Source organism: Prenolepis imparis, unplaced genomic scaffold (genome assembly GCF_030444845.1).
Source record: "Prenolepis imparis isolate NDT839.2.m4 unplaced genomic scaffold, iyPreImpa1.0 SCAF_3, whole genome shotgun sequence".
In the NCBI taxonomy this organism is placed as follows: domain Eukaryota; kingdom Metazoa; phylum Arthropoda; class Insecta; order Hymenoptera; family Formicidae; genus Prenolepis; species Prenolepis imparis.
Window position 1 is genome coordinate 19297368 of NW_028141161.1, and position 12812 is coordinate 19310179.

The 12812-nt window shown below is 35.1% G+C and overlaps 1 protein-coding gene across 50 annotated transcripts in view; it reads right to left on the bottom strand.

Annotated features, from left to right (window-relative positions):
- The window catches only part of Slo (calcium-activated potassium channel slo), a 101690-nt gene that overhangs the window by 22589 nt on the left and 66289 nt on the right, over positions 1 to 12812 (bottom strand). For 24 of the 50 annotated variants that reach the window (XM_083033567.1, XM_083033555.1, XM_083033561.1 and 21 more), the window contains 5 exons: positions 10697 to 10849; positions 10297 to 10452; positions 6447 to 6559; positions 1848 to 2006; positions 1331 to 1407 (listed from right to left, as the gene is read on the bottom strand). In XM_083033567.1, the coding sequence (XP_082889693.1) occupies positions 1331 to 1407; positions 1848 to 2006; positions 6447 to 6559; positions 10297 to 10452; positions 10697 to 10849 (658 nt within the window). Of the gene's footprint in view, positions 1 to 805; positions 842 to 1330; positions 1408 to 1847; positions 2007 to 6446; positions 6560 to 9684; positions 9798 to 10296; positions 10453 to 10696; positions 10850 to 12812 lie in introns of all 50 variants that reach the window. The other 26 variants (XM_083033595.1, XM_083033552.1, XM_083033597.1 and 23 more) reach the window with 3 other exon arrangements.

Here is a 12812-nt window from a genome sequence, read left to right on the forward strand (position 1 = left end):
TCACTTTTATCGCGCGAAGATTTTTCCTCGAAACGAAATAGATTGATCATATTCAACGTGTTGTGTAACACGCGAGGCGACTTGACCTTTTTGAATAATAGATACGAAATAAATTTTTCACTTTTATCGTTTTGCCGACAGCAGCAAGATCTCGACAATCTTTTTTTCGAGGAAAATAAACGACATGACGGTGAAAAACGAACAAGTACCCGATTGTCGCATCGTCTTGGAAATTTATTTCTTGCAATAATGATTAAAGATGCAATCATTATATTGATCATCATCTTTATTATGATAATCATCCTCATAATCATCACCTTGGCTTGCAAGAGATTGATTAATGTGGGAGGCATATATGTATCGATAAGACACTGAGAGAGATAGACAAAGAGAAAGAGAGTGAGAGAGAGAGAGAGAGTGAGAGTGAGAGAGAGAGAGAGAGAGAGAGAGAGAGAGAGAGAGAGAGAGAGAGAGAGAGAGAGAGAGAGAGAGAGAGAGAGAGAGAGAGAGAGAGAGAGAGAGAAAGAGAAAAATCAAGAAAGAGAATAACTTAACAGAAGGATAATTAGATAATCGCAAGGCGCGAAAAACAGAGTTTTAATATAGAGGCAGAACAGTAGACGGTACAATCAAATGGTTATGAGCAGCGAGCCATTAGTTGATGTTTGGCGAGTGAAGGGATTGGATCAAGAGCCAAGATCGTATATAAAATAGATAAGAAGAGACAAAAATAAGAGTGTTAAGAGATAGTTACAGATGATAGTAAAGTACCAGACTTATAACGAACGAGTGTGAGAGACGTTACCTAAGTCCCGGCCCCAGGAGCGCTGCTGCTGCCCCACTAGATCACAATAGGATGGTCACAACCGTGTCACTTCGTTAATAGTCGCATTTATTACTATTATCGCGCTCAAACGAAGGTAAAAGAAGTAAAAGAGGGTGAACCGGCAAAATACCGGAGTGTGGGGGAGGGGGAAGAAGAGATATAAAGAGAGCTTTCCTATACGTGATCCGTTCGCATTTATACGTAATTTTACATATCGAGACGATTTATTAATTTTGCGAGTCACACCGGTGGCAATGCAACATCACTCCATCGATATCGATCGACGGAGAGAACGGATAGAGATAAACTGCGTGTGGGACTCGCAATGCTATTGATAGATCGAGCGCGTTCTATGTACATCTGTGTACAGTTATATGTTAGATATATATAAACATATGTTATATAATAACCGGCGAGAGAGAAGATCGAATGTTGTTTAGGCAGTAAATTTGGCAAGAATCGAAAAAGACTGTTGTAAAGAATCACTGGGCTAGAAAGACTTACAATTTTTGCACTTGCACTTCTTGATCAGAGTCTCGTCTTTAATTTCGTCGTGGCATGCTTTGCAATAGAACCACGCCCTGAAAATAAACAGAACAAGCACCATTAGTCATATAAATTGTAAAGAAAGATATATCATTTAAATCTTTATTTATTTGATGAAAAAGAAAACTGAAATATATTTGCGAAAGAGAGTAATTTAATAGATTAATTTAATAAAATTTTTAGATTAATTTAATAAAATTTAATAAAATTTTTAGATTAATTTAATAAAATATAATAGATTAATTTAATAAAATTTTTAGATTAATTTAATAAAATATAATAGATTAATTTAATCAAATTTAATATAAATATAATAAAAAAAGAGATGATAGAAAATTGCAAAATTGTTTTATACATTGAATACTGCCTGATATCGGCGGTAAATGATAAACCTTAATAAAGCTAAATGTTGAATAAGAATGTCTAAACAAACTCTTGATTTAAATTTTAATAATATTTCACAATATATTCTTACCGTTTCACTTCGTCAGCAGATTGAGCAATGAAGAATCCCTGAGTATTTGCAACGATCTTGGCACCACGTGGGTTAATCGAGATTTTACTGTCGGAGCCTCCTGCTTCGCCCTTTATCTCGATGGCCAGTAGTAAGAGCTTCAGTTTTGTGAAGCACAACCTACGACGAAATCATGCATAATATTTGATATCTCGCAAGTACATATATCAATTATATATCAAGCTAATAGAGAGTCTGCATACATTTTGCTTGTTTTTATGATACATTTATGGACATGACGACATTATACAAGAAAATAATTATTAATTATAATAAGCAAATAGAATCATAAAGATAAAACGTCAATGATAATGAGTTGCGTATAAATAGATGTAATAATGTGCGGTAATCTAAATAGAGCATTCTGTGTGTAATATAAAAATTTTACAGCGAGATAAAATATCAATTATAATATATAATAAATATCTACGAATAATATTAAGTATAAAGAGTAAGTTTTTATAATATAATAATTATAAATCATTTCTAAGAAAATAGAAGATCAGGAATAGCTACTTGATAAACTCAACTCAGTATCGTACGCATTTAGGTAAACAATAAAACTTGAATTCGTAAAGACAAATACTTTTGCTTCTTATGTGAAACCATTTTAGACTATATTGAAATTAAAGAAAATGAAAGAAATATTTTATATATAAAATTTATACAAGCAACTATAATAAATTTATTTGAATACGAATATCTGCATACGAATACAAGCTTCATTCTTTACAGGAAAATATAATTAAATGCAAACGTAGCATAAAGTATTTCCATCAGATTATATTTGATTGCATGATAAAATACGTAATATATAAAAAATGCGGCAAATAAAAATTTAGCTATATTAAAGAATGCTTATTTATTATTCATAATTTATTATACAAAACATTAATTTAACAGTTACTAAAAATGATGACCATTACTCAATCTTATATTATTTAATTTTAATTTTTCATACTTTATAAACTTCGTTTAGCATTATTAATTGACAAATAATATAGGTTAGTAAGATATGTGTACACATCCACAACGTAACGGGACGTTGACCAGCAATACAGAGATAAGTTTTATTTCAAATATAGAAATACTTTTTACATCGCTTGTTTATTAAAAAAATTAAATTTTATATATATGTATCAATGTCCCGTTATATGATCTTGGTGATAACATTGAATATTCATTAAACAATCATGCAAGGGATGCAATACACATTGATGAATTAACTCCAAGCGATCATGCAGGAAAGTCTTAACCTAAACGCGATTCATTACTTATCTAATAATACGAGCCGAAGCATGCCAAGATAGATCAAAAGTTTCTATCGCTCTCTATAGGCTATCTATTACGTTCTAATTTCCTAATCTAGTTCAAAGTTCCAGAAGGCATTCTGGAGATCCGGTCTCATCCGTATAAGGATCCAAGAGATTAGCTAACGTTGGACAAGCATTTTATAATATACGATTATATATATATATATATATATATATATATATGATATACGGCGTAAAAAGATAATAAAAATATTTATATTATATATAATGTGAAGATTACTCTCTTCTTACAAGTAGATCTCTCACACACGCAAACCAAATAATGGCGATAATCCAAGTGTGCGCATAGAAATCAAAAGAGAAAACTCAAAAGAATTATATAGCTATCTGTCTCGCGAATAATGCAATTCACTGATCTCTATATACGTTGACTGCAATATGTAGCTAACGAATTTCATGTGCGATTGCTTTTATTTACAGATATGTTGATTTAAATTGATTTTTGTTTAACAAATATTTAATTACTGCTTATTTTATCATATGCATACAATTTTAAATTTCTTTGCAATGAATTATCAAATACGAAATCTGTTAGATTAAAATTAATAATTCCCGTAGAAATCTTTAAATTTTCAAAGGCTAATAATGTGCAGAAACTATCGCTATTGCGATATTTTTATAAATAAAAGTGCTGACAATTTGTTGAGTATTTATTTAGAAAATAACAAAATTGAAAAAACGAAAATTGAGAAAAGAGATCAATGATGCAATCTTGATTGGCGAATACGGTGCAATTCAGACGGTTGAGAAAGGGTATATTAATAAAACGGCGTATTTACTTTGCCTTTAGAAATTTCATAATTTTTTGGCTGTAAAACTATTTCTCGAATAATATTTATTACGACGATTTATTATGTAATTTTGTCGATTTAAGAGATATATTATATATATTTCTGGACTGTGTATTGAAGGTTTAATATTTTTTTCTAGTGTTTTTAGTTTTCATTGCAAGAACTCATACGATACGGAAAGAAAGCATGTCTGTTTACCTTATAAATATATTTCCTAATTAAATATATCGTCGCGTATATAGTGATTTGCAATCGAAATAAAATATATATTTAATTCTTACAACAATGTAAAAATAAGACACGTGATTTTCCGACATTATTTTGTATTTGCTTGATATCTTTATAGTCAATATACGTGTACTTTATATAGCACAACTTTTATTTTTGTAATAAGATGTAAGTATGTAAATAAGATTCGCAGAAATAAATATTTCTGTTGATAAATATAAATTACCTTGGATAATTTTTTTATAAAGTATAAATTTTTTATATTCTTTTTATACTTTATAGATATGTATATTTCTTTAATAAAATATGACTAATTCTAATTGCAAGTCGCTATATCTTTATTGTGTGTCTGGGGATCAGCGAGCAGATATCAGAAATATATTAGTTATTCGCAGAAAGCGATATCCTTCATAATTTTCGCAAGAACAAAACTGCGAGCTCGATTATAAATTTAACAGTGCTTACTAATACATATTTAATCGGCAGAGATACGATCGATATTCACCCGTACATTTCTCCAATAACCTGTGTCAATGTGTTACCAAAATAAGTTTCACATACTTTTACATGGTAAACAGCAGCAGGCATGCGTGTACAAAGAACGCGCTTTTGTTAAGAGAAGATTAGAACGCTACATCTAACTAAGAACACACACCATGACAAGGATACGGACATTATTGACAAAAAAAACAAAAATCTTGCCCGTTATGTCTTATGATCAAAAAAATGTTTATGTAAAAAATATTCAAAAATATACAATCTCTAAGTTGAGAGTTCTTTTTTTTCTCTCGATAAAATGAAAATCTGAAAAAAGACACGCGTACGCTTCTTTCTCATTTCGTCTCACGTTGCGCCGTAAAGAAAAAAATTACTGTGACATTGTCGAAGCGAAATGCACGATTCATTGGGACGAATGCGGATTTTGCAACGATTCTCTTACATATGCGCGTGTCTAATCATAAGTAATTAAAACTTACAAGAACAACTGCCAGTCACGATATTGCGCGAGCCGATTTAAGAGATTAAAAGTCCTCAAGGTCGTCAATTAAGTCATATTCGTGACATTTAATGTATACATTTCACGCAAACTTCGTGATTTAAGTCCTTAATTACTTTTTCGGAATAGTTTCCACGCGATAATGGAATAATCGCGAAAAATGGACAACTGATCGAAAAGAAAAAAAAAAGAAAATAAAATAAGAAAGAAGTTGTGAGAAAAAGCGGAGAGAAAGACTTGTACGGGTCGCGTAAACGAAATCGATCTGTGAAGGGATTAAGCAACGCGCCAATTCCAATCTCGATATCAATTGTTCCGTAAAATAGTGTCGAGATATAGGAATACACTATCGTTCGGCAGTCTCGATACGGTCGTTAAAATCGTTCCCGACAGGAACATTTTCGGAAGCGCGCTTATTCGCACGCAAATCGTGTGCGCCGGTACGCGATTTCCAGCAATTTCCGCGAACCCAAACATTTAAAACACTTTCGTTTCCGCGCGAGCCGATTCCCCGGTTGCCAATCAAGCGTTCCAATTATACCGAGCACGATCGGTCCCGGCGTCTGGCGCGCAAAGTCCGCATTCGTTCCGCCGTTATTATGTTTCTCTACTTTATTTCTACGCAATTCACAAAGATCTGTGCAGAATTTCGAGCAAAAATTCGAAAATAAAAATCAAAAATGATTAAAAAAACGATCGGGATACAATCATCAAACGGAGGCAAAGAGAAAGAGAGAGAAATAGTGAATTATACAGCTCAAAACTGGACTACTCTACGCAAAATTCAAACGGAAGGAGATAGAGACAAAGACAAATATAATATAAAGACTAGTAAAGAAAAAAATCGTTCAAAAACTAAAAAGACCGAGGGGCGAAATATATATAATATGTATATACGTTCTCATGGGATAGATATATGTAGTAATATATATTTTTCAGTATCACAGAATAGTTCAATGTAGTTAGTAATTCGTGAGACGAAGATATATAAGACAAAGAGAGAAAAAGAGATAGAAGGAAAAGAAATTAGTAACCAAGTGTGTTAGATTGTGTGTCTCTGTATTGTATATGTATATCGCTTTTTCTTCCTATGAATGTTGTATGATAATCCGTATAATTGTCAATGTACATGTGTGTGTGTCGCGTGACTGGGGTAAGTATCTATTCGGTACGTTTATCTGTTTGACAGCCATTGGCAGCGAGAACTTACTCGCTGGCTTGGGGAAATGTCATCCCGGTAAAGGACGGGGAGAGGGTTTCCGTGTACATCTCGCAGCCCGTGCCCTGCAGGTAATCATTCTGCCACGCCTGTGTGTCCGGCGACTGAAACACCAACCAACCAAGCCCGACGTCATCATACTTTCATAATCCACGTGCGGCGAGGCCTTCATCCCCTCGACGAAAAGTAGCAGTTGCGTAAGCGAGCTGCTACTCTTCGCGGAGGAAACTGTAATGGGATCTTTTATTTTTCGCGTTTCGTAAGCGCGAAGAAAAATTTTTTTATCAACGCGCCTAACTAAAAAATTCGCCTACGATACAGCGCTAATCTTAAGTCCTCAAGAAAATATAAGTTCTGTAAAAAAAAGTCTGATTAGATTTTTTCTCTATACAGAGTCGGGTCCTAAGGCCTAGACAACACAAAAATATAAAGGATGTCTGAAAGATTTTCGTTTGACATATCAAAGGGGATATCGTATCCTTTAGAGACATTCTTGTATCTTTTATAGATTGGTGTTGCCAAAAACCATTTCTCTGATCGAGACAAAATGCAGGCATTCGGAAATGCTCGGATGGTGATTTGGCGAGTGGCGCAATCCGTATCATGTTGATGCACGACTACCATGATGCATCTCGCAATTATGGCGACCGACCGGAGAGTAAGAGTTATTATCACCGTTCCCGAAACGAACGACCAACGGTAATGATCAAATTCCAGAAACCGTAATTCCAGGGGCGAGCACGCGCGCATACTCACTCACACTCACTCTGTAGCTGTACGTGTGCATATTCGAGTCGCACACACACTCTGATCTCTTGCAAATTTGCAATTCTGTCTCTCCCATCAATCTCAGCGATTCATCGATTGATCGAGACCTGAACCTTTCTCGCATTTTCCTTCCTTTAGTTAGACTTCACGTCGTTTTTGCGCAAGCCCTTCACACAGTTATATTCTTGTTATAATCCTTTCATATAGCATATAGCAGAGCTCTAAAGTATGCTAAGTATTCTTTCATTAAACAAGAAGGACGACAAGAACGACACTTCTTTGATTTTTGTTTCTCGAGCTAGTACTTCTCTTTTTTTTTTTAAGTGAAGCAAGATAATCCAAAGTTTTCAAAGTGTTCTAGATTCATAGTGCAATATTTTTATCGACATGCTTTTCTCCTGATATTATTTGTTATAATCTCGTAAAAACGATTAAGGAGCATGTGTGAACGTAATTATCGAAGTAATTTATAGTTTTTGAAAAATACTATTCATCTATTTAATTTCTATTTCAGAAAACACTTTAAAAAGAAATTTAGTAACGCCAGAAATTAACGCCACAGCTTTTTATTTGCATACGAAATCGCTGTGCAGAAATCGAAAATACGAATCGTATGTGTTTCAGAGAACATGTTTGTCAACTAACCACAGTGATAGTAAATACGTTGCTGCTTAATTGACAATAAAATTTAGGTCAAAGAATTGCTCTATGAATCCACCGATGGCAAGATAATCTGGTCATCGTATTTACTTCGAGCATCCGTCCGCCACTATGCCGGTTTGTCGAAGTCTCTAGCCTAGTTCCAAGCTAGAAACTACAAAACAAGAATAAGATGGAACTCGCGAATAGTCGTCGCAATCGTTCTTCCCCCCTCCCTCTACCATCTGCTGTTAATTAATTGTTATTGTTACAAGTCTCTCAAAGTTACATGTAATATATGTATATCAATTGCAGAGAAGGGTGAATACAGATACGTTACTGAAGCGATGAAGGAGTGGTTTACATCGATTAGGTGTAGCACAAATATGGTTTTATACAATATAATATACACATTTATGTATCATATTGTAATATGTATATACATATATGTATATATGCGCGGAGATTCGCTCCGTTTGTATATATACACTTATGTATATACTTATATATGTATATACGTTTACGTATATAGCGGAGTGGAGCGTAGTGAGAGACATAGGCGAGGCGAAGCTTCATCCCTTTTTTTTTTTGCCTTCCGATTCAAGAGACCATGGACCTCTTTCGAATGACTTTGTCGTAAACGTAATCGCGATAACGAGGCGCGAAATGGACAAGCGAAATGACTAAGAAATATAGATGGCAATTTTCGTTATTCTCACTCAAAGAAATTCCTCTCGCTCGAGTATCCCACGAGAGATTCTATCTAGACGACAGAGTTATGCGCGATGAAAACCACAAGAATTTTGTTCGTGTCTTACAAGAAGGAGTAGAAAAGCCATCCGTTTCCATAAACTTTTTGCACGGCTGCAGAGGAACTCGGCGTAAGTCGAATGAATGAAATTGTTTTAACTTGCCTGTTGAAATAAGTTTAAGTTTGCTCTCTGTAGTTATAACATTAAAATAACTTGATATGCGTTGAAGATCTTTGTTTGATTTTATACTTAATTTCTTGAATCGTCTATATTAAGAAAGATTTAACGAGCCAAAAAATTTAACGTAATACTCCCGGAAATATGTTAGGTATAATTTAAAAAACGCAAAATATATAATAATTTATTTTAACGTCAGTCTGGCAAAATTAAGTTTATAAAAGCTATTCTAAATAAAATTTTTTATTGTTCTACCAAATTTACTGTTTTCTTTTTTCAACTTACATATTTGAAAAAATTATATCGATTATCGTTTTCAATCGTCGCTACGATAATCGTGTAAAAATATCTTTTCTATTATTTAATTAATTATTGAAAAAAACAAAATCTAATAAAAGGTGATAAGGGGACCTAGCTGATGAAACTGTCTTATCTAAGTTTCTAATTTTGAATCCCTCTGCGGCATTAAAGCGCAATATACCACGCAAAAAGTCCATAAAAATAGCGGGAGACCAAGTCCCCTACTTTTTCTCGTTAGACGACAAAATCGATCGCCGTGCCACGTGTTCGCTACGTCACTCTGGCTGGAGAAGAAGCATGAATTAAAAATAATCACACGCGCGTCACAACAGCATTATGCGGAATTAGCGATTGTTTTGACGATTCCATACGTCTCCCGATCGCGGTTTATCTCGTAACCGCGCAACAAGAAAGAAACGACATCACTATGACGGAGCACACACAGGGGAGCGCAAACACGAGATCAAACAGGGTAGAGCGATGGCGATCGAACGATGGATATTGCCGCCAGCCAAATAAACGCTCGGTCCCGTCTCTTGAATCAGATATGCGCGTATCTGCTGGATGTTGGATTGGTCCGTGGACCGACTTACTCAGTGGCTTTCGCAAAGGGCATTCCAATGAAGGTAGGGCTCAGTGTCTCGGTGTACATCTCCATTCCGGTTCCACGCAGGTAGTCATTCTGCCAAGCCTGCATATCGGGCGACTGGTACCAATCAACCAACCATTTCTAAATCACACGCTCCTATGCATGTACGGATTGTGCGCGTATGTCCACAGTGAGGTGCTCGTGTCCGATTAATTCCGGACGTGTCATAATGTAACGTGACGTGACGCGACGCGCGAATCTCGGATCGCTTCCGCGTTTGCGTTTTCCGCGATTTCAGCGATCGTGCGTAATAATGGCGTGCAAGAGAATTTAGCGAATGACGAGACGAAAATTTATCAGAAATCACTTTATCGGATTGCATGGAGATACATATATATCTGCCAGTTTGGCGCTTTTGATCCGAGTGATCGCAAGATTTCGATTTCGCGAAAAGTATGACCGACGTAAAATATCTTTTATTCTGTTTTCTTTTTTTTTTTTTTTTTTTTGACACGATCACTGTGAACAGCCTGATCAAGACCTATACGAGGAATGGCGTTCAGACATGCATAGATTAAACGGCAGGTAGACTGCCGGAGAACGACGATTTACTGACCGTCTTGAAGGAACGCATCGCGAAGAGGTTGGCCATCATTGTGCTGAAGCCAGGCGCGAGGCAGGATTGCGCGATGAAACCTAGTTTCAACTCCGCCAGGCATATGACATCGTCACCCTGCTTCCAATCCCACGATGGAATGTTTAGTAAGTAGGCCTGGAACACACGATTCGATTGACGGGATAAGAGATAGTCATATATCATCGATAAAAACATATAATGTTGCGAAAAACACAACAGAAAATATTTAATCCTTGGAATAGATATATAAATCAAAGAAAATTCTCGGTAAAACAAACTTTGGAAAAGAATTAATGTCAACATGCAAATCTCCGCTTTGTTAAATCGCTCTCTGTTTGAAAGAGAATTTATTTCCTAGCAATGTCTCGACGACGGTTACCTTGTTGTGATACTGCATTAATTGAATGATAACGCGAATGTCATCCGAATAGTTCTTGATGGAGATGACGCGCATGATGTTCGCCGCGTCTTCTGCGTCCGGATCCTGACAGTATTTGTTCGCCAGTACCAAACACGCGTCCGCTTCATGTACCTAAAAAGCATCGAGACAATTCATTTCCATTGTCGTCCGTTGCTTAATTTTGTAATCAATTAATAGATAGGAAAAATGTATATTGGGCAGGACGTTGGTCTCAAAGCGATAGCAAAATAGAGATTGCTCTCTGAGCGTAATATACTCGAAAATAGAATGGAGCAAGGGAAAATAAAAAATATTAATCAATTAATCAATAAAATCGTTACGACTAATAAAATCGTATTCACTTAAGAGACAAGCAACTATTTAAAACGTATCTCGCGACCGTCGCCACGAAATCAGTACGATATGTGTGTAAGCTACACAACTAAATCTACAAATCTATAATTTGTATTCGAAAAATTTTTCTTTCTCACAATTAATGTAATATATGGGTTTTTTTTAGATTGGTAAAATTATATGATGAATGGAAACATCATTGGAGATACAATACAGTGTGAAACAGAATATTTCGCGATATAAAGGATACCATGGAAAAATATGCATATCTACAATATATAAAAGTCATATAAAAGCATTCAATGAGACAACAATGGCTACTTGATATCGAAGATTCGCACGGCTAATTGAGTTGTTTGCTTCACACACGGAACGGATAAGATAAATTAAGTTAGTTGAACTCATAAAAATTTCGAGTTTGAATTCCATCAATTTGCTTCGTCTACACGATTGACTTAATTTTACTATATAATATAAAATGTATACACATCTATTATATATTATATATTATCTATATAATATATTTATATTATATAATATATATATATATATGTATATATACAATATATATAAATAGACAAACAAATTTGGGGTTCTATAATTTGTCACAATTTTTAGATAAGCGCTCAACTCTTAATATTAAAATAAAAATTACATTTTAACAATGTAAAATGTTTACTTTGGGATAAAGGGAAATTAACGATCGAACAACAATATATACATTTCTTTTTTTAATTTTTCTTCGTGCGCACCTTCGACGCAGTCGCACGATTCGAATAATGATCAAAGTATGAAAGCGAGCCTCTATGACACATTCCTTGGATATGCAAACCTTATCGATCATCGGGGGAGGAGGTCGTTTCATCTAAGTCTATACGTCTGAATAATGGAGAAGCGCCTCTATCTACATGCTAATCTATCGGCTAACAAGACTTGGCATTAACCTCGATGTGTAAAAAGAAACTATACAAACAGTCAAAGAGAACGTACCGTCCCGTCTTCGTCAGTGCAGGATCGATACACTTAACAGATATTACAATCGATTATCCCATATACATATATGTATATATATATATGACGAAATATATACATATATATATATTAGATACTAAAATTCTTGAATAAAAATTATCGTCTGAAAAGTAATCGTCTGGTAAACCAGTCTCTCCACGAGAAAAAACACGGGCACTTACCCACTTGGGTCGACAGCAGGCATGGGTCTATCCGGTGGATGCAATACAACCTTAAAGGGACTTTTCTCACGTAAATGGATATGCATAAATGTCCGTGTGTGTACGTGTCTACGTGTCTATGTGGGAGAAATTGACGTTGCTTTCCTCTCGAATTTGCTGCCGGGTATGTATAGATAGAAAGAGGGGAAAGACGAGATAGATGGAAATAGATAGACAGATAGATAGATAGATAAATAGATAGATAGATAGACAAAGACTATTAGATCGGGGCGAGATGTCACTGAGGTGAACCGAATATCGAGTTTTGGTCACGGGGGCTCTCAAGTCTGCATTCTCAATTCTTTTTAAAACCTCGCGAATATAATAATTGATCGAATTCGAGACCAGCAAATCGCAAATTGACGAGACACGAAAGCGGACGACAGCATACGGAGACTCTGATAAGAGTATCATGTGACATCGTCAATGTATATATACGAGCATAAAGGGAAACATACAGGCAACAAACATCCTGGAACAACAGTGTTTGTTATCGGTACAACGTCAGT